At 44.9% G+C, this 27,634-nt stretch overlaps 1 protein-coding gene across 4 annotated transcripts; it reads left to right on the top strand.

Moving 5' to 3' along the window:
• Positions 1–21,538: 21,538 nt before the first annotated feature.
• Positions 21,539–26,552, top strand: LOC148863916 (protein TIFY 6B-like). Of its 4 annotated transcripts, XM_088979784.1 has the most exons (10): positions 21,539–21,619; positions 21,717–21,911; positions 22,104–22,250; positions 22,362–22,949; positions 24,243–24,439; positions 24,546–24,838; positions 24,933–25,023; positions 25,103–25,421; positions 25,544–25,601; positions 26,086–26,552. In XM_088979784.1, the coding sequence occupies exons 4-10, from the start codon at positions 22,865–22,867 to the stop codon at positions 26,285–26,287; spliced, it is 1,245 nt and encodes a 414-aa protein (XP_088835910.1). In that variant the 5' UTR covers positions 21,539–21,619; positions 21,717–21,911; positions 22,104–22,250; positions 22,362–22,864; the 3' UTR covers positions 26,288–26,552. The 4 variants fall into 4 exon arrangements, with proteins under 4 accessions (XP_088835910.1, XP_088835909.1, XP_088835908.1 ...); XM_088979783.1 differs by having other exon boundaries at positions 21,610–22,250; XM_088979782.1 differs by having other exon boundaries at positions 21,610–22,949.
• Positions 26,553–27,634: the final 1,082 nt, after the last annotated feature.

Raw genomic sequence — 27,634 nt, 5'->3', positions numbered from 1 at the left:
AACAGGCCCTAACATATGCAACTAAGTTATTTTAACATTATTCTAACACTCCCCCTCAAGTTGGAGCACAGATGTCAATCATGCCCAATTTGTCACACAAATCTTTGTGCTGCACATGATGAAGACATTTGGTGAAGATATCTACAAGTTGCTCTTCCGAGCTGACATATGGTGTACACGCTTCTCCACTTTCAAGTTTCTCTCTGATAAAATGCTTGTCCACTTCAATGTGTTTCGTCCTGTCATGCAGAACTAGATTAGCAGCAATATTGATGGCAGCTTTATTGTCACAGTAGAGTGACGTAGGATTGCTTACTGCAAAACCCAGTTCACCTAATAGATTTCTTATCCACATGATTTTTGCAACCCCATGAGCCATCGTTCTATACTCTGCTTCAGCACTGGATCTAGCCACCACACTTTGTTTTTTGCTTCTCCATGTGACAAGGTTTCCTCCTACAAAGGCACAATATCCACTGGTAGACTTTCGATCATTGACTGTTTTTGCCCAATCTGCATCAGTATATACTTCCACTTTTAAGTGACTGTGTTTTTGGAACAACAAACCATCTCCAGGAAACTTCTTGAGATATCTCAAGATCCTCTCTACAGCCTCAAAGTGAGTTGTCCTCGGGCTGTGCATGAATTGACTAAGGACACCCACTGCATAGGCAATATCAGGCCTGGTCATAGACAAATACAAAAATCTCCCCACGAGTCTCTAGAACATCTTTACATCTTTCAAAAACTCTCCCTGACTATCTCCCAGATGGTGATTAGGTTCAATAGGTGAATCAGATGGTTTTACCCCCAACTTGCCTATATCTTCTAGTAGATCTAGTACATACTTCCGTTGGGAAATAAAGATGCTCTTGTGAGAGTGGGCAACTTCAATTCCAATAAAGTATCGTAAGGAGCCTAGATCCTTCACCTCAAATTTAGTGGCTAAGAATTTTTTTAGTCTCTGGATTTCAGCCTCCCAATCTCCTATGATCACTATGTCATCCACATACACAATAAGAGCTGCAATTTTACCTTCACCTCTTTTCACAAACAGGGTATGATCTGACTGGCATTGTTTGAATCCCATCTGTTGGACTGCTAAATGGAACTTACTAAACCAAGCCCAAGGTGATTGTTTCAACCCATATAGGGATTTTTTTAACCTGCACACCTTTTGTTCACTGCCTTTGGCACAGAACCCTGGGGGTTGGGTCATATACACTTCCTCTTCCAAGTCACCATTCAAGAAGGCATTTTTTATGTCTAATTGATGAAGATCCCAGTCAAGATTTGCTGCCAAGAAAAGGAGAATCCGGATAGAGTTCATCTTCGCTACTGGAGCAAAAGTCTCTACATAGTCCATTCCATATACCTATGTGAAGCCTCTTGCTACCAGTCTAGCCTTGTATCTTTCAACAGTTCCATCAGCTTTGTATTTCACTGTGAACACCCACTTGCACCCCACTGGTTCCTTCCTTTCAGGAAAATCTACCAACTCCTAAGTACCATTTTTGTGTAAGGCATCAATTTCTTCCTGCACTACATCTGTCCATTCAGGTTTTGACAAAGCTTCTGCCACGGTTTTAGGAGCGGGAACACTATCCACAGAAGAGAGAAAGGCACAGTACTAAGGTGAAACATACTCATAGGACACAAAATTAGAGATAGGATGATTAGTGGTACAAGATCTAACACCCTTTCTCTTACCAATAGGAATATTAAGATCATTGGTGACAGGGGAATCAACATTTAAAGGAGCAATGGGAGCAAGTGTACCTGGCTGGTGAGATGGATCTGCCTCGAGTGAATCCGATGATGTTGGTTGCATAGTGTCCGGCTCCATGGCTATTGAACTATGTAGTCTCTTATGACGACGATGAAAAACCCGGAACGGAGGAGGATCGGGTAAAGGAGGTAGTTGAATCTGAGTCATCGCCTATTTCTCCTCAACCCTACTCTCCCCCTGAGGAGAAACCGAGAAGAATGGTTGACTCTCAAAGAATGAGACATCAATGGAAACATAGTACTTGCGACTAATGGGATCATAGCAACGATACCCCTTTTGAGATGAAGGGTAACCAAGAAAAACACAAGGAATAGCCCGAGGGTCAAGTTCACCACAAGTAGGTGACAGGTTGTGGACAAAACTTGGTTCCACCTATCATGCTCAACGCTTCCATGCTTCGATTCCTTTACTCTCCTATTGATGTATCCTATTCTCCCCCTAGCAGTGATTTAGAGTTTTATTCCCCTAGACCACTCAAGGTAATTTAGACCATCAAAGGGAATAACAGCCATGGGAAAACTCATATCCACTCCCCCACTCACTCCATTGTGGCTCCCTGAGATCTCTAAAGTAGCAGAATTCTCAGTCGACATGGTTAAGCAGTTAATCAGTCCCAAACACCGGACTTAGGACCCCTCCTTACTCCACAAAGCAATGCTCCATTCAGTTCACACCCACACACTTGGGTTTAACAACCAAGTTGAGCACAAACAGTACCAAATTCCAAACAAAAACTAAGGTAATATTTCAGACCTGTATAGTTTAACAGTCCCCACCTACCAGAATTCCAGAATGTCTAATAGCCACTAATCAACAGGAGAGATCCTTCTTACTTATAGTCAACTCAAACCATTGAGAAGATAGGTCATCCTTGACCTACAATTGTCTTAACACATGAATAGGATCACACGATCCAAGAAAACTGGGGTTACACAGGTTTGACAGCATTCAGCCGCCCCAGATTCATAGGGTTTTCACTTGGCACATGACCAAGGAGGGTAAAGAAGAGAATAATAGGGAGAATTGTATCGGTTGTAGCTATTTTGTAGTTCAGAATTAGATTTTTGTTCTGCTAGTCTATTCGATCTGTTCTTTGGGTTGATCGATCTTCTCTTGATAGTAGGGTTGATCGATCTGCTCTCTTTTAATCAGCATTCCCACTCTGATACCATCTTGATAGTGTGGCCAGCCAGAGATAAGAGGAAGAGAAGAGAAGAGAAGAGAAGAAGAAGAGAAGAGAAGAGAGGAGAGAAGAGAGAAGGTTTTGCAATGTAATAGTACTGGCGGCACCAGTCTTTATTTTACTATATATAGGGCAACAAAAATAACAAGGGAAAAGACCCTTGTGCTCCTGAGTACAATAACAGACATAACAGAAATAAAAAACCAAATAAAAAACACTTTAATTAGCCAAACAAGCCCTAACATCTGCAACTAAGTTATTTTAACATTATTCTAATAGATACCATCAACTTAGCAAAGGCAAGTTATTGTCAAAGTGGTCCTAGGTGTCACCTAGTTGTTCTGAGGTGTCAGGTGTCATGAGGGTGAGCTGCATGTGGCGAGCTACCTGTAGCGAGCTGCTAGGTGTCATAATGTCATTGGAGGGCCAAATCCGCCCTCATCAGTTGCCCCCCACTCCCAAGCTGAAAGTAACTCTGCGAAGGGAGTATATTTCTCCTTTTGGCCCGTAATTCGACGAGCTCGTAAGTGCCGATTCAATTTCTTAGGCTCTAGGAGCTGCTTGGAAGCGAGTTGCCTGTAAGGTGCTGAGGTCTTTGCTAGTTCGGTACTTTAGTCCTTAGGCTCTGGAAGCGGCTTATAGTCCACTCTTGTTGACTTTGTCCATGCTGACGAGGTGACTGGCTCTTGTGCAATATTGTGGCCCTTAGGTTTTGGGAGCAACTTGTGGTCCACTCCTGAACTTTGCCCATGCCGAAGAGGCGAATGAGTCTTGAGCAGTATTGTGGCCCTTAGGCTTTGGGAGAGACTCATGGTTCACTCCTGAACTTTGCCCATGCCAAAGAGGCAACTGGGTCTTTAGCAGTAGTGTTGCCCATGCCATAGAGGCGAATAGGTCTTAAGCAGCAGTGTTGCCCATGCCGTAGAGGCGACTGGGTCTTAAGCAGTAGTGTTGCCCATGCCGTAGAGGCGACTGGGTCTTAAGCAGCAGTATTGTGGCCCTTAGGCTTTGGGAGTGACTTGTAGTCCACTCCCAAACTTTGCCCATGCCGAAGATGCGACTAGGTCTTGTTGTAGCACCGAGGTCTCTACCTGTGAGGTGCTGGGCTGGCCAGGTGCTGAGTTGGATTGATGAGCTTTGTTGCTCTTTAGAGACCTACAAGGAACTAAATGTCAAAGGACCCGGAGTGGCTAACCCGGTGAGGTCACTCCGATGGCTAAGTTAGTACTCTCATAGTAGACTACGAGATAGAAATCACAATCTGAGAGCTAGAGCTTGCTTATTTGTTTCTGAGGCTGGTGCCTTTTCAGTTCGTAAGTTTGTGCCTGGGCCAGGCCACTATGTCGGTGCCCGTGCCAAGTCGCGCCAAGTCGGCGTATGCGCCAGGCCACCAGGACGCGCACAGGCCGCGCTAGGCCACCGGGGGGGCGCCTTAGAGCTATGATTGTGCTGCCTACGCCTCATAATGCGAGAACTTCAGTTTCTTTGAGTTCATAAAAAAAAGAAAACTATAAAGCAGGAGCTTCAATTTTTAAAAAGGTGAGGACTTAGTTTTCTGGGAGAAGAGGACTTAGCTTTTTGTAGGATGAGAACTTTGCTTTTTGTAGCGTGTTCACACAGACGATGCCAAATGATGTAACTGTTTCTAGTCACATATCAATTTTTTGGCTACGTACCTTGTCATCTCATCTGCTTCCATGTAGTCGGTGACTCAGGGGCTGAAGTGGAGCTCCCTAGTGGGGAGCTGCCTGATGGCGAGCTACCTAGTGGCGAACTACCTGGTGTCGGGCTGCCTTGATGAGCTGCTTGGAGGTGAGCTACCTTGATGAGCTTTATTGCTCTTTTAGAGGCCCCTCCTCTTCACATACCTTTTCCCCTGGGGGGTGAGGTCTTTATATACTGGATCCTCGTGGGTTAGGTGGAGCAATTTCTAGATTCCCACTGTGATGGGACCTGTTTTCGCGTTAGGTGGGGATAAAGCCACCAACTGGTAAGGTTGCCCATTTCCACCTAACTAGGGGAGTGGGTGAGCTAATATAGCTATTACAAGTCACAATCCCGTGAAATGCGGGGTACAGTGGTGAGCTCCTCGGGGTTGTCAGGTTGGCGCTTGGGCCAGGTCGCCAGGTCACGCCTAAGCTAAGCTACCAGCTCGTGCCAGGGCCAGGTCATGCTAGGGCCAAGCCACCAGGTCGCACCTATGCCAGGTCATGCCTGTGTCAGGTCGTGCCTGGTAGGATACCATCAACTTAGCAAAGGAAAGTTGTTGTCAAAGTGGTCCCGGGTGTCATGTGGTTGTTTTGAGGTGCCAGGTGTCATGAGGGTGAGCTGCCTATGGCGAGTTGCCTGGTGGCGAGCTGCCTAGTGGCGAGCTGCCTGTAGCGAGCTACCAAGTGTCATAATGTCATTGGAGGGCCAAATCCTCCCTCATCAATAAGCTTTGTTTTCGGTATTTTAATAGGAGCAGATTTACACTCCTTAGAAATAATAGAGGAGAGTATGGGGGTTTGATACTGTGCAACGTGCGCGTGCGCGTGTGTGCGGCGCAATGAGGCACTTTAGAGGTACACTTTGCTCGCACTTCGCGCTTGGTTTTGGTGCGATGTTGACTGTTGATCACCGTTGATGATATCGATGGTCACGATTCAATCGGGTGTGATCAAAAGGCACAACTCAAAGTTAGCAGTCATTAACTGTTGATCACTATTGATCACCGTTGGTTTTGGTGCTTTCTCTGAACCAATACTACATTTTCTTCATACCTCTTCATAATCTATTTAAGGAGCATGAATCAGATTTCAAAAACACACATTTTCAAAATCCACTTTCTCTCTTTCTCTCTTAGTCCAATCTGCTACAGTCTCACAGAAGATTTTTTTTGAAAATTCTTTAACTTTGCTGATTACAGATTCTCATCCAAAACTCTGTTGTATTATAAAAACAAATTTGCCTATAATCCAACAACAAACTCAATAAAATTGAGTGGAGTTAATTTTATCCACACGCCAGTCTCATAATCTCACGTCTAATCAAATTGGGCCCATCAATAAAAGAAATTTGTGAGAAACGCGTAGAGTCGTGGACCATTTTGGGCCTCAAAGGCCAATTTTTTTCACGTCGGAGATTTCTGTACTTTAAAATTTAAAAACTTTTTTCCTTTTCCAGTTTTCTGGACCAGCCGTGGATGCATCTCGCCAATTACCAGTATACCACTGACCTGACCTCTAATTAACGCCAAAACAAGCCGTGGATGCATCGCGCCTCTCCTTCTCTCCACATATAAATTAAGCACGTGGGACTAGATCTGGAAGCCTGGAACCCTTTGAGTTTGAGAGTTTGAGTTGTTACATCCATGGCTCACGTTAGCAAACCCCAAACCCAAAGTCGGTCGGTCAGACACGTTTTCTCGTTCCTCACCCGCCCCCAATTAGTCACCAATGCACCATGCCATCCATCGCCCAGCCGCGTTATGGCGTACGCCCATTGGCGTACTTAACACTCTTTCCCGCGTATAGACGATAGACCTCCCAAAAAAAGCAACACAGGAAAAAAGTTGGTCCACGTGATTCCAATTTGGCACACACACTCGCTATTACTCCCTGTTCCATGCGCATAACAGTTGAGAGTTGATATGCTGTAAAATTTCCTATTGTTATACAATACATCACAAGGTTTCAGACTTCAGTATATGAAAATCCATTCTATGCTGGTACACATGCAATTTTGGTAAAATTTCCTATTATTATACGTGATATGAATGACGCCCCCACAGCACATTCCCATAGTTTATTGAGCATATCTCCCAATAATGACATTATCGAGACCGTACTATCATGCATTGTGGGGCGAATCTTTGTGAGACTGAGATGTGAATTCATGTTGAATAGAGGGAGTTCAGCTTCTGTCATGTCAGGGAATGCTCGTTTTAATAGTTTTCATTGGAAATATCTCTATTCTGTTGTGATTTATTTCATGAAAAGATATTCTTAAAATAAGGTTGTAAAAGATTGTTGGGACGGTATCAGCACAAGCTTGTCTTGACCGAAGCCAATCCCTGTTAGAAGGGACTGATCGTGACGTGGTTTAACGTTGCACGTCCATCACATGCAACTTTCAACCATCTTATCTTCTCCCTTGTTTGGATAACTGGCTTTCGGGAATAAAAATGATTTTTTATTTTGCTTTAGATTTTATGTGAAATTCATACAAGATCAAATCAGCCCCTACAAGACTCCGCCCTGGAAATGTTCTGCGGGGATGTGCTGTGAGACGCGGTGGGGTGCACTCTTGTTGGGGGGGGGGGGTGGCTGATTTGAACTCAATTCATACATTTGACTTATTAAATTTTTTAATAATTAATTTGTTATTTAATAAATTAAAAGTATTTTAATAATAAGAAAAGTTTATTGAGGTGGAAAAGTGGTGCTCGTTCAACTTCTATCCTCACCGTCGAATCGTTAACAGCTTTGGGTTATTATTCCACACGTGGATTGTCGAGGGAAACTCACGATTCATCGCGGCGACTCGCTTTTATTCCTTTGCCGAGGAGAATCTAGTCACAAATCCTCTGAAACAGAAAGCGAAATGGGAAAGGGTCCCACCCGTGATGGGAGCGGCCATTTCTTCCACGTGTCAAGTATTAATAGGAGGAGTCTACGGCCCAAAGGGTCTAGCCTACACCTAGTTCGTAGGTATGGAACTAGGGTTTATGGTCTTATGGATAAAGTTACAACTTACAAGGTCTTATCCAAAACCGCCCAAACAAGTCCCAGGTACTAAAGTTGGGATGATCTGACAAGCTTAAATTTGGTCCATTTTTTGGTCTTTTTGACGGGACCCGTTCAGTAGTGGTCCGATTCCGTGAACGTGACCATATACGGCCCAAGACATGGTGTATCCGCGTGCGATGCGCGTAAGGGAATTTTTGTGAATTTCCTCAAAAAGGGCATGATTAAAAAAACGCTTTTAAGGGAAATCTTGTCATATTGTTATTTTTGGGTCACGGTGTGCACGGAAGAAAATGTTGTTAGCATATGAGAATTGAACTTAAAAGACAACTTTACCCTTTTATTTCAATATGAGTAGTGTACCTACTATCTAGTTCCATGTGTAGTCTGAAAAGAAGAAAAACCTTAAAAGAAATAACAAAGGAGGATTGACCTTAAAAGCAATTTTGATAATAAATATGAAATAAAACCGAATACCTAACCAATTCCCCGAATTTTCAGTCTGATTTTCAAATCCATGCTCATATATGAGGAGATGACAATACGTACTTCTCACCAATTGTATTGATATTTCTCACCAATTGCATTAATCAACCCAAAATGTTTTAGGCAGAAACAGCAATAATACCAAATAAAACCCTGAATTTTCTCCTATAAGGAAACTCCAAAACTTATCAAATATATTGTTTTATTTTATAGAAGCATTTATATTTTGCAATAGTACATTCTGCAAAGTGTTTAACACTAATGAGTTTTGAAGCTTCCAAACATCCAGACAGTAAATGTTGCATCTGGAGTATATATACAACTGCCAGGGTATGCAACATTTATGGCGTACAGTGCTAACTGCACAGTATCAGTACCCTGAAAATGATTCTATACCATAGAAGTTGTGTTTTCTCAAATAATTAACCAAAAACTACTAAATTTGGGTTTCTAAAAGCATGTGAGAAAAGGTTGTAGGAGTTCTACTAAGAAGAGAGTACACTCCTCCCAAAACCAAATTGTGGCTTGGGATATAAGCTATTGTCCCAATTCAGCAATTTTCTTTATCAAAAGGAATCAGAAAAGAAAAACAAATTCTGGAAAAACACAAAATGTACAACAAAAGCATCTTATTGTGCAGGGTTTTGGTGTAGCAAATCTTTCAATGTGGCTAGATGGTAACTCCCACAAGTGAACAAATAGTAGTTGAGGAGGGTGCATCATGGCTCTTGTGCTTAGGACACCTTGATTAAAAGAATGCATTTATCCTGCTTGCTTTAGTGCAAATGGCAGCCTCAAAAAGAAAAAAGAAAAAAAAAAAAAATGTTGATGCTTGGCAGTTGCATCCGATTAATTGGGGCATTTAACACAAAATTGCCACATCAGCAAAATCATATTCTTCTTTGCTGATGTGGAAATTGTTTTTTGTTTTGAAAAGCATAATCATACATATTGACAAACACCCCTTTATTGTGCCACATTTGCTTATGTAGAAAATGTGGCCATGGGCTGGCAGTGTGCTAACTCTCATACCATAAAATCAAAATGACTGATAATAGACGGCATTCTTTTGTGGATCAGCTTAACTTGGAAATCAAGAACTCTTGAGATTCGACTTCTTCAAATTCTTGAATTTTCCTGTTGGTAGGGATAGATGGATTTGGGTGTCCTTTGATTTGAAAAGGACCCTTTTGTAGATTAGCAACCGACTTTTGTATTGTCCTTGCTTTTATGTCTTAGGGTAAATTTGGGACAGAAAATGACTTCTGTTACCAAATAATGGAAGAGCAGAACAAATGAATGCTTCCTTTGATTCTTCACAAAATAAGTAAGAAGGAAAATATTGTGGGAAAATAATCTTTTAATTGGTCCCTTGATAGATCATCTCATTCCACATGGCATTACTAAATTAGTGAGAAATTCCATTTTCCCTTGTTTTTCTCTTTCCCATATTTTTAACGTATTTTAGTATCCAAACAAAACTCCATTAATAGGCTGCTAGTATGGGCACGTGCAATATTTAACAATGGTTCAGAACACTTGTGAAGAGAGAAAATGCCCGAATGCCCGTATGGCGTTTTTAATATTCAAACTTGTTCCCTGTTTGTAATAGCTGCTTGAATCATCAAATCAAATCAATAATATAGGTTGTGTTTGATATTGTTGCCGCATGGATTAACCGGGGGCAATGAGGTAAATTCGCTTTTCAAGTTCCAAAGGTAAGTCAAAGGATTCGAGGCCTCGGAAGAGGTAAGCCGAGGCTGAAGACTGTAGGCCGAGGCGAGCTATTCTTTCTAAGAACCGTAGAAGTCGATGACTATAAGTCATCGAATCAGTGGTGAGGTTCCTAGAAATCCGAGGTACTGCAAAACAAGAAGTATCAGAGGCATCGGGTGAAGACCTGAGGCGGAGGCTCCGATGCTCAAATTAGTACAAGGTGTAAAGTAGGAAGAGGTGCAGATGAGGTCTTGGTGATAGTCATCGGATGACGCACTGGGTTCCCAAGAGTCAATGCTAAGGGAGCAAGATAGGTGCAAAAAGTAAATGAGTGAGCTAAGTTAGAATCCTAAGTTCTGGATCCCCTATTAAGGGAGAGTTACTTCTTATTTATACTTGAGCGGGCTGGAGGTAGGTGAAGATGAACGCACCAGATGAGGGTCGTACGAGGTTAGGCGGCAGGCCCTGGCGGGTAGGAAACATATAAGGCAAGGTTTTAAAAACGATGTGGATGCAGAATCATTCTAGCTATTGGTTTCTGAGTTGATTATTTGACCACTTAGTTCGAACGGATGACTCATTTCAATTGAACAATAAATAAATAAATAAATTAAATGATAAAATAAAAAATGATTAAAAACCATTGAACATATCGATTGGATCAACGGTTTAACCACATAGATCAACAAGTTGCTGACCTAACCAACGATTTTTTGCTTAAGAACTAAGTTGAAGGTGAAACAAAACCACTTGTCTAGGGTTTGACAATACTGATACAAAATTTGTACAACTTTATCAACATTTTCCAAACAGCCTGAATGTGTTACCGAAAGGGATAACCAATTCCAATTCTAGATGTCCAAACGCCACCATATAAACCGTTTCTCTAAAATCTCATTTATTTCTAATGAAGGAAGATTTGGCCCGACCTCATAATTACGTAATACATGGCAAAGGCAACAGCGTGCCTAAGGCGCGAAGGAACCAGCGGTCTGAACTACCTACCAGCAATTCATTCACCACTGGGAACCCAAACTCTCCTTAGGACTCGAGCCAAACTTGAACTGGCCTGCCCTATGATAGTTCGGAACACACCTCCGAACTGGCTTGCCTTAGCAGTTCAGGACACACCTCACCGAACTGGCCTGCCTTACAGTAGTTCGGCACACCTCACCGAACTGGCCTGCCCTATGGCAGTTCGGGACACGCCTCTCCGAACTCAAGACTTACCTCGCTCACCACTCCAGCACTTCGCCTCCAGGACGTCAAACTGAACAAACTGTACCATGCCTGACACCGAGGAAGTTCATATCCAGGGGCGGCGCACCTGATTGACTTGGGATCTAACGCTTGACGGCTGCACTTCAAATGGCCACCTGGCACCGCCACCTGGCACCGCCATCTCCAGTTACAAAGACGGCTCCGACAAGGAGCAGTGGCAGTTCTGTCCCAGCAGAAAGGATGACACCCGAACTGGCAGAAACACAGAAGTAATCATACCCGACCTGACAGAGGCCTCGGGGTGAGTGCGTGAAGTGGTTATAAAAGGCCCCCTACCCCCAACAACAAGGTATGTGAACTTTGCGCCATCTGATCTTTACCTTGCCTTTGAGAGAATACTAACTTGAGCTTCAGAGTTATCTCATTGGGTTCCCCCCGGAGTTCCCTCATTTTCTCCGTTTCAGGCTCCCCGTTGCTCCAGTTAGAGGCAAAATCGTTGATAGCTAGGAACGGCCGGATTGCGCACCATCAATTGGCGCCGTCTGTGGGAACGTTTTTAAAAGCCTCCCTCTAAATCTCTCTTACCTCTCTTACCTACTCTTCTTCCAAAAAAACTCCAACACCCATGGCTTCCTCCAACAACGCTGGACGTGGCACAAAAACGACCACCACCAGGGAGCAACTCCAAGTTCCCGTGGTGTGCATCGGGCAGTTCACCATCCCTCTTTCAGTGGATGGGATCCCCAGCTTGAATGCGCCACAAGCAGTGGCGCCCTTGAACCTTCCTGCCTTGAACACCTCTCTTCCACTCCCAATCGAAACAACATTCGCTGAACCAACTGTTGTCCCACTGGCGACCCTCCAAAATCAGTTGGACGACCTAATGCAATGCATGCGGGCAATGCAAGCCCAAATGCAATAATTCCAGCAACATTAACTCCAGCAGCACCAGGTACTACACCACCTCTCCCAACACCATTATCAGCAACAGTTCCCTCAACTACCCCTAAACTAGTCACTGCTTCCCCCCCGACACCCTATTCCGAAGCCGGTTAAGGCCTCCCCTCAAGGTGGACGCCCTCACCGAGGAGAAACTTCCCAACTCCAGAACCCCCTAATAGACAGGCCTCATCCCTAGGCCAAAAGCAAAGAAAAATTACCCTCGCCTCACAGCTCGCAGGTGGGTCGGGAACCTCACCCGCAAAGTCAGCACCTCGGTGCTCCAAGCCTGAGTTCCCACTCATGGAGAACCGGTTCAGCGCCCTAGCAGCAGACCGACATTCCGGGTCCATCGAGCTCGGCAATACGGAGGCCAGCAACGCCAGCACCAGGCCCGCTCAACGAAGGTGCCAACGAAGTCGCCGAACTGCTACCCGTGTCCTACCTGAGCTCAGAGACAAGGAAGAGATGAGCTTGGACGAGGCAAAAACTGTCCCAATTCTCTTAGTTCCTTCCCCCCTCGCATCAGAACTCCTAGCAGTCCCCATGCCCAGAGACTTCAACCTTCCATCTTTGGACAAGTATGATGGGTCCTTTGACCCCAACGACCACGTTGATGCTTTCCAGTCACAAATGCACCTCGCTAGGGCCAGTGAGTCATGCATGTGCGTGACCTTCACCACCACCTTCAGGGGGGTGGCCCGCACCTGGTACTGGAACCTAGCCCCCGGGTCAATAAGAAGTTGGACCCAGTTCGTGCAGGTCTTCACTGCACACTTCACTACCAGCAAGCGGTGCCCCATGGCCGAGGAAAGCATCTTTGGGGTAGTCTAGAGGGAAGGAGAATCCATCCGGGGCTACATCAAGCGGTTCAATGAAGCATGCTTGCAAATGCCGCGATTAGACCCCGTAGTACAACTCACCGTGGCCAAGAGAGGGGTAATGCACAAGGAGTTCAAATGGCACATGGTGGCTAGCCAGCCCGCAACCGTGGCCGATTTCCTTAAGCTTACGGATAAGTTCATGAGAACAGAGGAAGAAATCAACCAAAGAGCTGAAGGCGGGGTCGAGAAAAGAAAAAGAGAAGGTGAGCCCTCCAACCCAAGCGACAGAAGAAGCCAGGCCCGAGAGGCAAAGCCAAGCCAGCCATTCCAAGCTCCCTTGGCAGTTCGGACGGATTACACGCCGTTAAACACAAGGCAGACCGAGATCTTGATGACGATCAAAGACGCCCCCTACGTAAAGTGGCCACCTCGCCTAAAGAGCAATCCAAACGAGAGAAATAAAAATCTATACTGTAGTTTTCATAGAGATCACGGTCATAGTACCGAACAATGTAGTAATCTCTAGGACGAGATAGAGGGACTCATCCATCATGGATACTTGAGAAATTTTGTACAACATAATGATAATAATAATAAGGCAGGTTGGCAAGGGGAGCACGGAAAGGATGCCCCCGAATCCAGCAGCAGACTGGCAAAAGTGTTGCAGCGACCTCCTCCAAAAGAGAGGCCAGTTCGGGGAACCATCCATGTGATAGTGGGTGGTTCGGTGGTAGCAGGTTGCACTTCGGCAGCAGCGTGGACGTCAGTTCGTGAGGCATCCCGAGAAGAGCAGAACCCTCCAAAGAGGCCGAAGACGGAAGAACTGATCTTTTTCACGGAAGATGGTGCATGAGGTGTCCACTATCCCCACGATGACGCGCTCATCATAAAACTAAGGATCGGCGACTTCGAAGTCCGGCGCGTACTTGTGGACTTAGGTGGTTCGACAGACATCCTCTTCAAATCGGCGTTTGACCAGCTACAGTTGCAGAGAAGCGAGTTGAAGCCTGCAAACACTCCTTTGGTGGGCTTCAATGAAGAGGAAGTCAGGCCCCTCGGGAAGATAACAGTATTTGTGGAAGTCGGCCTTGCGCGGTCAGACTCAACCACGATTTCCTGGTGGTCACGACCCCCTCCCATACAATGCCATAATAGGGTGACCAATTACGCATATTCTGTGGGCAATGGTCTCCACCAACTATCTGGCAATGAAGTTCCCCATGGACTTCGGTGTGGGGGTGGTGCGGGGCAACCAGCTTGAGTCCTGCAAGTGTTATGTTGCCGCCCTGAGGGAAAAACCAAGGCAGTCGACGACCTCAAATTGGAGCGACCTACAAAGCAGGGCGAGGAACGAGCTTCGCCCACAGAGGAAACGATTGCGATCCCGACCTCGACTACAGATCTGGCTCGAACGCTACAGATCGGTGCTTCCATCAGAGAGCCTTTACGAACTGAACTGGTGAGTTTCTTACTTCAAAATTTAGATATTTTTGCATGGTCCACGGCGGATATGCCCGGTATTGACCCTGGCCTTATAACTCACAAACTTAACACTGACCCTGTAGTCAGACCCATTAGACGGAAGAAACACAACTTAGCCACGGAGCGCTGGAGGGCAGTCGGCTCAAAGGTCAAAAAGCACCTTGCAGCGGACTTCATAAGGGAAGTTCATTACCCGAGCTTGGTAGCCATCCCAGTGCTGGTGAAAAAAGCAAACGGCAAGTGGCGCATGTGCGTCGACTACACTGACCTGAACCGAGCTTGTCCAAAAGACTGCTTCCCCCTGCCCCGAATTGACCGCCTAGTGGACGCGACCTCGGGACATGAGCTACTAAGCTTCTTGGACGCCTACTCAGGCTACAACCAAATCAAGATGGACCAGTCTGGTGAGTTAAAAACCAGCTTCATAAACGAGTTCGGCCTGTACTGTTACAAGGTCATGCCCTTCGGACTAAAGAATGTTGGGGCAACCTTCCAAAGACTTATAAATAATCTTTTTCGGCCCTTAATTGGCACAAAAATAAAATGTTATGTAGACGACATGGTCGTCAAAACGTAGTTCTCGCAAGAATTAATAAAAGACCTAGATTCTGTCTTCCAAATTCTGCGTCAATATAGCATGAGATTGAACCCAAACAAGTGTGTCTTCGGTGTCACCTCGGGTAAGTTCCTAGGGTACATTGTCAACCGGCGCGGTATTGAAGCCAACCCGGACAAGATAAAGGCCATCCTAGATATGAGACCACCCCGAAAGGTAAAAGAGATTCATAGGCTAAACCACCACATATCCGCTTTGAGCTGCTTCATGTCCAAATCGGCAGACTGTTGTCTGCCTTTCTTTAAGGCAATTAAAGGCAATGGGTTCGAATGGACCCAAGACTGCCAGCTCGCGTTCGACGAGCTGGAGAGCTACCTCGCCACCATGTCATCCTTAGCCAGGCCCGAGGAGGGCGAGGTCTCAGAACTGTACCTCTTGGTGAACGATGATGTGGTTAGTTCGGTACTAATAAAAGAAGTAGATCGAGTTCAGCGGCCCGTCTATTATGTTAGTAAAATTCTACAGGGAGCAGAGACGAGATACCCGTAGATAGAAAAGCTAGCGTACGCACTGGTGATTTCAGCTCGAAAACTCCGCCCATATTTCCAGGCTCACACCGTCGTCGTCTTGATTGACAAACCGCTGAGACAAGTCTTACTCAAGCCCGAGTTTTTCGGTTGGCTGACGAAGTGGGCCATCGAGCTCAGCGAGTACGACCTCTAGTACAAGCCATGGACTGCCATTAAGGCCCAAGCCTTAGTAGATTTTATCACCGAGTGCACATTCAGCCTCGAAGCCCCTAGGTCAGTTGAGCCCGAGATCCCCAGTTCGGGTGAACGCGGAGCTCCCAAGCCAATAGAGTCTGAACCCCGTGAAATAGCAACCAGTGTGGCATCTCTCCTAGTTAGGCCAAGCGCGAACTGGGAAGAGGAGCCCTGGATCCTTCACGTAGATGGCTCCTCGAACCTGCAGGGCAGTGGGGCTGGAATAGTCTTATGCGACCCGGGTGGCACAAAATTGGAATACGCACTATGCTTTGAGTTTGTGGCATCCAACAACGAGGCAGAGTACGAAGCACTGATAGCCGGGCTGAACCTAGTGCAAAAGGTAAGAGCAAAGCACATAGTCATCTGCAGTGATTCCCAGCTCATGGTCAACCAGGTTACAGGCGAATACGAAGCACGCGAGCTCTCCATGATCGCATACTTGGCGAAAGTAAAAGCAGCTCTGCTCAACTTCTAGTCACACTTCATCAAGTAAATCCCGAGGTCAGAGAACACTGAGGCCGACACCCTGTCCTGGTTAGCCAGCACGAGCCAAAACACCATGAGAACAGTGTACATAGAGGACTTACCTCGGTCTAGCATTCTCGGTGGGGTAGAGGAGGTCGCTCCCGTCCTTGAAGCAGAGCCGAGCTGGATCGACCCACTAGCGAGCTTCTTGCTAGATGGAACCTTCCCTGCGGACTGCAATGCAGCCAAGAGGGTGCAGCGCCATGCAGCCAAATACGTCATAATAGATGAATGGTTGTACCGACGGTCCTACATACTCCCCTACTTGCGTTGCCTGTGACCTACCGAAGCCGAGCTCGTACTCTGCAACACTCATGAAGGTCTATGCGGCAGTCACCTGGGAGGCAGAGCACTCGCCCAAAAGGCACTTCAACAAGGATACTACTGACCAACGATGAAGACAGAAGTTGTTGAGCTCGTCAGAAAATGCGACAAGTGTTAGAAGCATGCCAACATCCACCATCAGCCTGCTTCCGTCCTCAAATACCTCACCAGCCCCTGGCCCTTTGCGCAATGAGGCATCGACCTCTTGGGGCCATTCCCGCCAGCAACAGGTGGGAGAAAGTTCCTGGTGGTGGTAGTAGATTACTTCACAAAATGGATAGAAGTTGAACCTCTAGCAACAATTACAACCCGAAACATACAAAACTTCTTTTGCAAGAACATAGTATGTCACTTCGGGCTACCTCGGATACTGATCTCCAACAACGACAAACAGTTCGAAGATATCAAGTTCCAAGAATGGTGCCAAAATATGGGAATTCGTCAGAACTTCACATTTGTCGCACACCCGCAGGCAAACGGTCAGACAGAAGTAATGAACAGAGCCATTCTCCGTGGACTGAATGCACGATTAGACCGAGCTAAAGGGTTGTGGGTGGATGAGCTACCAAGTGTTCTATGGGCTCACCGAACTACAGAAAAAACCGCCATGGGAGAGACCCCCTTTAACCTCACTTATGGCAATGAAGTGGTAATCCTAGCGGAAATCGAAATACCTACACTACGACTAGAAGCATATGACGATCAGACAAACGGAGATGAGTTACGTACCAACTTCGACCTACTAGAGGAGGTAAGAGACCTTGCGTACATCTAGATAGCAGCCTACCAGCAGCAAGTAGCTCGGTACTACAATGTCAGAGTAAAGAAGTGAAGCTTCCGAGTCGGCGACCTGGTTCTCCGTAAGATTATGGTGCCCGAACCCAGCATGGGAAAACTTGGACCAATTTGGGAAGGGCCCTACATAGTAAAGAGAGCGCTCGAAGGGGCATACGAGCTCGAAACCTTAGAAGGCAAACAAGTACCCCGAGCATGGAACATCGTTAACTTAAGGCAATACTACCTATAGACCGCCAAGCGAAGTGGACAAAATCGCTACAAGAGCCTAAGTGCCAGGATGTCGAGCTAATGGAGGAACCTTGGCATAGGCAAGCAAAGAAAAGTCAGCCAAAAGACTCAAGCGAAGCAGAGACTAAGTATTAAACACCGAAACAAGTCGTGCGAGTGCAATAACCCAGACAAAAAACAGATCGGGCATATTATCAGTTCGGCAAAAATGTTAGTTCGGGAGAAAGAACAACCAACACTTAACCAAAAGAAAAGTCCATTCCATTGCAAGATAAGGAAGAGTACATTTGAAAAAAAAAATTCACAAGCCTGGAGCTGCTTCTTCCTCATCAGAAGGCACTTCAATGACACCCGAAGGTCCTGCCTCGCCCTCGGAATCCGGCTTGCCATTAGCAGCGTTGGCCATTTCCTGAGTTATACGCAAAGTGGATATGGCACTAATATTGAGCTCGGGGTACGTGTTCCAAATCATCCACCGACTCAGTTTGAATCCCCTTTTGTAAGAATCCATAATCAGGTCGTCAAAGCGTGGTGAAGCGATGTAGTCATCAACGACATTCTTCTTGGCATCTTCGATGCCTTGGGAAAAGATCTGCGTTTTCTCCCTTATGTCCTGGTGAAGGTATTTGACCTGATGCTGCAGATCCAGCCTTAGGTCCACCATATGCTTCTCAACCACCCCCATGGCCTCAGCATCCCTCTGAGACCTCGCTTGCCTGGCCATAGCAGCATGAGCATCCTCATCAGTAGCTCGGGTAGTCGCCTCGGCAACACGAAGGGCCTCTTCGGCAGCTCGTGCCTGCCTTGAGCTCCTCTCCACATGGGCCGCTAAGGCGTGAATAGAAGAGTTCACCAACCAAAAGGAACAATGATTAAGAGAACGACAGCAAGAAGGATAAAAATAAAGAGGATCGACAAGAAATTTGACTCACCACCATAGCATGAGTTGCGGCACGACAGGCGATCTGGTTCAAGGGAAGATTGGTCCACGCCGCGATCTCCTCGGGGAAAGTGGCCTCCCTACTCTTCTGGAGAGCATAGTTTAGCGACAGCACGCTCCTGAACTCCCCTTGAGCTCTCGAGCCTGAGGGCTCAGCTCGCGTATGAGCGGACCCAGAGTAAGCGGGAGCACTAGAGTAGGCGGGAGCACCCGTGTGAGTTGTCTTGGCATAAGGGGCCCTTGCTGCTTCCTGCATTGAAGGAGCCACCTCGGGCTCCCTAGGCAGATCCCCTGACGTGTAGTATGGAACTTGAGGCTCCGCATCCTAGGGCAGCTCGGTACGAGTTCGCTTGGCGACCCGCTTCCTCCTCTTTATGCCTTGGAACAGGTGCCCACCGCGAGTCCTCTCTGAGTCCATCACACCTGCAAAAAAGAGTTTGGCATAAAAAAAATGAAAAAACAAAGCGAAACAAAAAACCTTTGAGCGAGGAACCTACCCGAACTCAGGCCGGCCGCAATGAGCTTGGCCTCCGTTAGGTATTGATCACATTTTAGCCCTAGCCGTGCCCATTGCAGGAGGTCCTTCACCATCTCTTTATCAAGAGTGATACCGGAGTCAGGGGCGGCCACCCCCCACCCGGTCTGAAAAGGCCACCCTTGTGCACTTCGCACCCCAAAGTAGTCCCGCTTTCACGCTGGGACCTTGTTGGGAAGTTCGTACAAAAGCTTAAAACCCAGGCGAAGAGACAGGTAATACGCCTGCTTATTCCCGGGAAGAGGACCCGCTTGTTTCTTGAGCATTAAAATGGAGGAGAATATCTCCAAGTCTAGAGGGAAGCCATGTTCACAAAAAATGGAGATTGTCCACACCAAATTACGAATAGAGTTCGGATGAAGCTGACGAACGATAACGCCGAAGTGGTTTATGACCTCGACAAGAAGGGGGTGGAAAGGCAATCGCAGCCCCGCAGCGAGTTGCTCCCGAAATATCACAATCTCGTCAGAACCGTGTTCCCAAGGAAAGCTACCCGAAGGAATAAAATAGGCGTAACCCCTAGGTAAATTGTAAGAGACAATAAGAGATTGGAGCCCCTTGGGCATCATGGTCGAAGGACCAAACCTATCTAACATCCGACCTCGACGAGAGGTAGACGCCAAATTGCCCGAAGCGGCTTACGGGTTCAAACTCGTCCTCAAGTTCCACCTCAGGTTCACTAAGGCCATCGGGGGATGCGACTCGGTTCGTAGAACTTACATCAGACCCACTTGAAGAACCGTCTGAGCTATCCAAGCTAGACATCGAGGAGAAAAGGTGGATTCCAGGAAAGTACTCACCTGAAAAAAAGTTTGATTCTGAAAACTAGAACAAGCAAAAAACCTTGAAGGCAAACTAAAAAGCCTAGACGCAAGCTGAAAGGCCTGGACGTGAGCTCAAGAAGCAAAACGCAGAAGTGACAAAGCAACTGGGGTCACCTACTATTTATACCCACAGTAACCGAGAACCAACAGCAAAGATCAGGGCCAAATCCGATGACCCACATTTGCGCTGACTGCACGTCCCTTGAGACCAAGACATGATTGGCGCACGTCTTTCTGAAACTGACGAAACACCGGAGCACGTCTTTCCGAAACTAACAAAATGCTGTGCACGACTGACAGAACGACCAACGCACGTCTCCTCTCCTTTTGAAACGGCAGCGACGCATATTTTCAAAATTGAAAAGACCCGCTGTCACGTCTCCCAGCAGTGCACTTTTTTGAAATTTGAAATAAGCGCGCACCGCCACGTCTGTCAGCATTCGTAAGCAGGTCGACGCGTCTCCCACCTTTTTGGTGCTTGAGAAACCCGAAGGACCCTAACAACACACATTGCGCTATCAAGATTTGAAGTACGGGACAAATCCACCTGCCACCTCGCGAACTCCCTGCACCAGGGCAAGACCCTTAGCACGAGGAGTGGGGGGCAATTGATGAAGGAAGAATTGGCCCGACCTCGTAATTACGCAACACGTGGCAAAGGCAACAGCTCGGCACAACAGCGTGCCTAAGGCGCGAAGGAACCAGCGGTTTGAACTACTTACCAATAGTCCGAACTCACTATTGGGAACCCAAACTCTCCCTTAAGCCCCGAGCCAAACCCGAACTTGCATGCCTTATGGCAGTTCAGAACACACCTCCAAACTGGCCTGCCTTAGCAGTTCGGGACACACCTCACCAAACTGGCCTGCCTTACAGCAGTTCGACACACCTCACTGAACTGGCCTGCCCTATGGCAGTCCAGGACATGCCTCTCCGAACTCAAGACTTACCTCGCTCATCACTTCAGCATTTCACCTCCAGGACGCCAAACTGAACAAACCGTACAATGCCTGACACCGAGGAAGTTCATATGTAGGGGCGGTGCACCTGACTGACTTGGGATTTGACGCTTGATGGCCGCATTTCAAACGGCCACCTGCCACCGCCACCTGACCCCGCCATCTCCAGTTACAGTGATGGCTCTAACAATAGGCAATGGCGGTTCTGTCCCAGCAGAAAGGATGACACTCAGATTGGCAGAAACACATAAGTAATCATACCCAACCTGACAGAGGCCTCGGAGTGAGTGCACGAAGTGGTTATAAAAGGCCCCCTACCCCCAACAACAAAGTATGTGAACTTTGCGCCATCTGGTTTTTACCTTGCGTTTGAGAGAATACTAACTTGAGCTTCAGAGTTATCTCACCGGGTTTCCCCCAGAGTTCCCTCATCTTCTCCATTTCAGGCTCCCCGTTGCTCCAGTCAGAAGGAAAATCATTGACAACTTGGATCGACTGGATTGCGCACCATCAATTTCTTTTTTGGATGGATGATAAAAAATTGATTCCCAATTAATATCTTTTTAGCAAAAGGGCCCACATTAATCAAAGAGTAAACCAATCAAACGGGTAGGAAAACCAGTTCCTTTTTAACTTTTTTTCAGCGAAAACATGCTACGCAAGAGAAACTGAGAGACTTTATATAGGTGAAGTAGGAATATTAGATGACGAGTAGGTGCTGCCGTGCTGCTGCTTTGAGACTGGGGAGTGGGGATATAAATATTTACAAGTGTTATATGCAAGTTCATGCGCAGCGGTATTAGCATTTCTGCTTATATGGTTAATATCTATATTATCAAAATATACCATCATATTATAATATTTGTCTCTAATACTTAAAAATCCCATTCTAGTTCGCTTTCTGCCTGGATGCCTCCAACCACTTCGGTCTTATAGCCGCCTTCAACGCTTCGATTACTGCTTGCCATTCTGCCTGGGTTGTTGATGATGCTTTGACTGCTCGACCCTCTGCATGTAACACTGAAAAATCTTTAGCCAATAGCTGCTGTTCCCGTAATTATTCTCAAGGCTCCATCAGTGAAAATCAAGTAATCGAACAGTGTACTAGTGGTTATTCTCCTCCTAATTTCTTGTTTTCTATTATGTGAACTTGGACACCATACTGCGTTGGCCATTTCAATTAATTGTGTAGGGTGTGAAATGGCCTGACCATGGTTCTTTGCATTGCGCATATCCCAAATGAGTCTGAATAACACGAGGAACTTACTAATATAGCTCAGTTGGACCTAAGCTGACAGGTGATTCAACTTCTCTTCAATCTACATACACAAGAATTGATGCAGATGTCTATCTTGGACGTCCTCAAGGTTTATCCCTAACTGTGCAAGGATCCACACTGCCCTAGCATAATGGCGTTGGAAAAACAGGTTGAAACTTCATCCGTATCCTAGATTTATCGGAGTTTCCGCCCGATTTTTATTCCGAGTCATGAGTTAAAAAAAAAAAAAATCTTTATTTCGGGATTTTAAAATATTCAGGTAAGAAAAGATCTCGTATCTCGTGCACAGCCCTTGTAATTTCATCACTATTGGAGCCACGTGTCACGCAAAGTGAAGATTAAAATGGGCGGGAAGGACCAGCACCGACAAAGTGCCACGATTTTCAGAAGGTGTGATCTTTTTGTTTGACGCACGTGGTGGAAACCGGAATAGGCGGTTACGACCGGATTAGTCGGTGAAGGCACACAAAAAGATTCCGGGAGATCGGACGGTTTATATTCCGACTGGTGAAGTCCGGAGCTATAATTATAAAAATCGCGTTCTTTTTCTGTTTCTGTCTCTTCGTCCAAACATTCTTTCACCTCTGCGTTTGTAGGCGAGACGGAAACATTTCGGCGGGTTTTCTGAGAGAGATTTCGTTTCTTCTGGTGATGTTCGAAGGAGGGGTGTGGAATTCTTTGACTTTAAGCGATTTGAGGGGGTTGGTTTGATCTGTGTGAGTGAAGGTTTGGTGCGTTTGTGTTGGGAATTTCAAATTTGAGATGGAGAGGGACTTCTTGGGTTTGAATTCGAAAGAGTCGGTTGCACTTGTGAAGGAGGAGATTAAGGATGCAGGCAAAAATGCCGGTATGGATTTTTTTTTCATTAAATTCGTGGTTTCTGCTGTGGAAAATATGATTCTGTTATGGATTTCGTTCTGGGTCTGTTGAAATCTTTGAATTGTAGAATTTTGTTTGCTTGAAATCTGGTTTCTCCGTACTGAAAATGGATTTTTCTCACTTTGTTGGTGTTTTTTTGGAGTTTAACTTGTCTGTTTGATTTGGAGATTCAATCCTTCATTTGTTAATGGAGTTTGAGAAATCATTTTTTTTTTATTTGTTGGTGGATGTGCTAATTTTGTGCCGGAAGCTTTCAGTTCTTCGCCTTCTTATGACAATAATTACACAGGCTCGCAGTCGAGACTCGAGATTAACTAAATGCAAAATAAAGTCGGTTTTCACTGCTTTTTCTGTTTGTTTTCTTCTTTTCAGAGACGATTTTTGATTCGCTAACTTCCATGCGGCTGTGAAGTTCAAAGTTGGTCGCAGGAACAACCCTCGTGTACTTAACATTCGCCTGCGGCTCACTTTAGACTGGCCCTTTCTTTTAGATTGGGCTCGATTTTGGTCTTTCATTTTTCTTTTTCTTTTTCTTTTCTTTTCCTTTTATTCCTGTAACACATATGCATGATGTTACTGCGAATGCTAAACATGCCTTTTTAGTATTCATTAATCCCTAAGGAAACGGGTGTGTGTTTTTTCGTACCGTTTTTTTTAATTATTATTTTATTCCTTATTTGGATGAGTATTTGCTAAATTGCGCCATGGGTGTTCCAAACCATGTACTATTTCATCTTTTTTATAACCAGCTCCAAGAAAAAGAAAATTTCTGCAATATATTTTGTTAGCTCCGTAGGATCAAATATGTTCATTTCAAATTTATGTTACTACATCTGATTATTTTGTCTTGTGATCATTTTCATCACTTGTATAGATGTACTGAACAAAGAAATTTGGAATTTCTTGCAATTATTTTGGTTCCCCAATCCCCATAGAGAATTTCAAGATTCTTCTTTGTTCGTTCGGTGGTCCTTTCTCTTCTTTCTTTCTTTTTTTTTTTTTTGTTCAACGGCATTCCATCTTATGTTGTTTTGGAACATAACCAGCCAACTTGTTGAAAGAGTTTTAATTATCAAATTTGAATGACTAACCTCTTCCATGATTTGAAGATTAGAGATGGGTTTCTCTAATTTTCTGTAGTGATGATATTAAATTAATGGTAATTATAGTTTCTAATGGGATGGAAGACTGAAGGATTCTTCTAATCATGTAATCTGCAACTAAGAGGTTAATCTTCCTCTTTTTTTCCTGTAACTTGCAGCCTTCATGAGAGGTCCAGGCATGCAATGGCCTTTCTCAAACAAAGTCTCTGCTTTGCCTCATTTTATGCCTTTCAAGGCTGGTCAGGATGATAGGGCAAAAAAGATTATATTTGATCCCTTTGCTTCTGGATTTATTCCTACCATAGCAACAGCAGACGCTTTTGATGCTAACAAACAAACTTCTGGCATAGCCCAGGTGTGTTATTATTATTCCAAGCTATACAAATCATCATGAAACAGATAAAATTTTTGTTAGTATGGGCTGATCGGTCTTGTTGTTTCTCCCCCTCAATGGTTTGCAGAAAAGCTTCAACTTTGATAGGCAAGGAGGTACCCATTATGCAATGGCAGCTTATCCTTTGCAACATGTTGATGCCCATGCCACCAATCATCCACCTGATGTGAGGATGTTTCCAGCCAACCAGACAATTTCTATTGCCATGAACAACCTTTTCACCAAGACCCAAAACACTACCATGGGTCAGAACATGGCTGCTGCTACCATGAAGCAACAACCTCTTGGTGGAATTCCTGTTGCGACAGCACATTCTATTCTTCGTACTGCTGGTTCTATGGCAAGAACCTTTGATCCATGGTAATAGAACATCTCAATGAAACTTCACATCTTTTTGTGTAGTTTTTGAAGCTTCAATAGTCAATACTAATATTGATATATAATCTCTTTGCAGGAACATTTCAAAGCCTGCAGGAGCACCTGCTCAACTGACCATCTTTTATGCAGGAGCTGTGAATGTCTACAATGATATTACTCCTGAGAAGGTATCTCTCTCCCTCTCTCATACTGGTTCTCTGCTTAGAGATTTGACTCTTATTTTGGTAGCGTATTTCTGTTTTTCAGGCTCAGGCCATTATGTTCTTTGCTGGGAATGGATCTTCCATGACAAACCCAATAGCTCAAGTGCAGACTCCAACCACGAAACCTGTAGCAGGAGATGGTCTTCTTGGAAACCAGTTCCATCCTACATCGCCATGCTCAGGTCTTTCAAGCCCAATTTCTGTTAATTCACATGCGTCTGTTCAATCAGGTAGTGGTTCTAGCAGTACCGATGATCTGGCATCAAGGCAAATAGGTAATATGAATGCATCAAGCTGCCACCAGGAACCTCAAAACAGGGTTGCTTCTATGGGTTCTGCTGCTCCAACTCTGATGCCTGCAGGTATCCTGTTTATCTTTCATGGCCATTCAATATGTAATACCTTGTCCATAATAATTATGGTAACCAATTGTATCAGCTCCATTTTGGAATATAGCAAATCACACACTTGTTTTGTTCTGCAGCTGTTCCTCAGGCTCGTAAAGCATCCTTGGCTCGTTTTCTGGAGAAACGCAAGGAAAGGTAAGATGAACTTGTCGATCTTCTAGGCCATTACCAATATAGTCTTTACAAGTGTCAGTATGTCATTATGTCCCATTGCTTGCTTCTAGCAGAGAACTAGGAAGCAAGATCTACCACTCTACTAGCTACTTTGTGGCCCTTGTGGTCTTGTAACTTCTTGATGTTAATTGGGGTGGTTTAATTGGATCACAATTTAATCAGAAATCACTTCAAATTCATTTTCACCGTAAGAGATACTCTCAGCGATTTAGATGTTAGAACTTCCTGTATTATCTTTCATTTTTTTTCTGTTTCTCTTTCTGGTTTTTCTGCTAACTGCAATTTGAGCATTACAACTAGTACTATATATCTGAGTGGTTATGTAGACACTGCTGATTTTTATTAATTTGTCATCTAATATTTATAGACCTCATGAAATATAGTGATCAACATTGGCAGCCGAAAATTGATGTCATCCATTTAACTTCTTCTAAATGCTATGCAGGATGATGAACATGATCCCTTACAACCTCATGAAGAAATTGCCGGAGGGCCCTATCTCATCTGGATCCAATGGTCTCGGTTTTTCTGGAGACTCTGGTCCAGTATCTGTTGATCTCCCAGTCAGCAACAAGCAGGCATGGTGTTTGGGGCCAAATAAAAATGAGCCCATTAATAACAACCTGCAGGTTCCATTGGAGATGTGAGCTGAAGGGTTTTCATCCTTTAGCTTTTTTCCCTTTTTTTTCCCACTTTCTAATGATATTAATCCTTATTCTTTCAGTCTTCAATCTTAATTAAATCTCCTAAATATATGTTTTAAATGGCTCTTTTTCCTTTCAAAGTAATCGAGAGCCTTTTCTTCTGAGAACCCTTGGAACATTTTTGTAACAAATTTAACTTCGGCAGTATTGTAAAGAACCAATACAGGTTTAGTACATAATTCTATCCTTCCTGTTTACTTTGCTCTCATTCTAATGCAGAGAACGTATTTAGAGTTTCAAATATCAGCATGGAAATGAAAATGTATGAAACATGACAAGCTCCTTGGCATTCAATTTTAGATGCCATGTGAAAGGCTGTGTTTTTGTTTGGTACTATTGCTGTTTCTACCTGAAAAACTTTTTGGGTTAATCAATACAAATTGATGAGAAATATGTGTTGTTATGAGAGCCTCTTCAACTAGAAAAATGCTAACGTGTGACTGATCATTGACATTTATGGTTGAAACGTCATGTAAAAGAACAATTTGTATTGATCAAGCCTCCCCAAAAAAAAAAAAAAAAATACATTTCGGTTAGAAAAAAATCTCTCTCAACACGATGGAAATGGGGATTTTGATGATGTCCCCTCAGCTGTAAGAGGCTTGCTTCACCAGGCTGACTCGCATCCGCCAGGGTTCTATAGGGTTGATTGAAAGTTTGCAAAGATCACCACTGGTTCTGATCAATATTTGGCTAAGAAAGTAAGGGCTGCAATGGATCTGATTTAATCCAATATGGGTTTGGATATCTACTTATCCATGACCAGTCGGGTTTGAAAATATGATCAATTTATTAATTAGATGAGTTCGGAAATTGCTTGATCTGTTTCCCTAGGATGTTGTAGCCCTCCCACAATGGGTGAAGGCAGAGTAGGATTGGGATAATTTATATCGGATAAATTGGATTGGATTCGGATATAGCCGTCTGAATTTGATCGGATCCGTTTGCAGCCTACCACTTGATGGGGGGGCTTCTTCTCGTGGGCTTGAAAGTTGACATAGAAGTAGATATATTGGTTGTGGACACTGGACAGCTGGTAGCTCTGGTTTGTGGCTTAGAATTCACCTGCCACCTGGTATGTTCCACAGGCAATTTGCAATGACATTACTCCCATCCATGTAGCTATCAGGGATTCAGGATATTAGAGGTTACGTTACACTATCCTTTCGGTGGTGAGACACAGAGACTGAGACCCCACGTTTCTATTAGAAAATGAAAACCTACCCATATAGGCTTTCCGTTTTGTCTTTGTCAGCTTGTCCAAGCTTAAGTCGTAAGCACTTAGACGCT

This window comes from Nelumbo lutea, chromosome 3 (genome assembly GCF_056320005.1).
Source record: "Nelumbo lutea isolate HS-2025 chromosome 3, American lotus-T2T, whole genome shotgun sequence".
Lineage (NCBI taxonomy): Eukaryota > Viridiplantae > Streptophyta > Magnoliopsida > Proteales > Nelumbonaceae > Nelumbo > Nelumbo lutea.
This window is presented reverse-complemented; position numbering and strand designations above follow the sequence as displayed.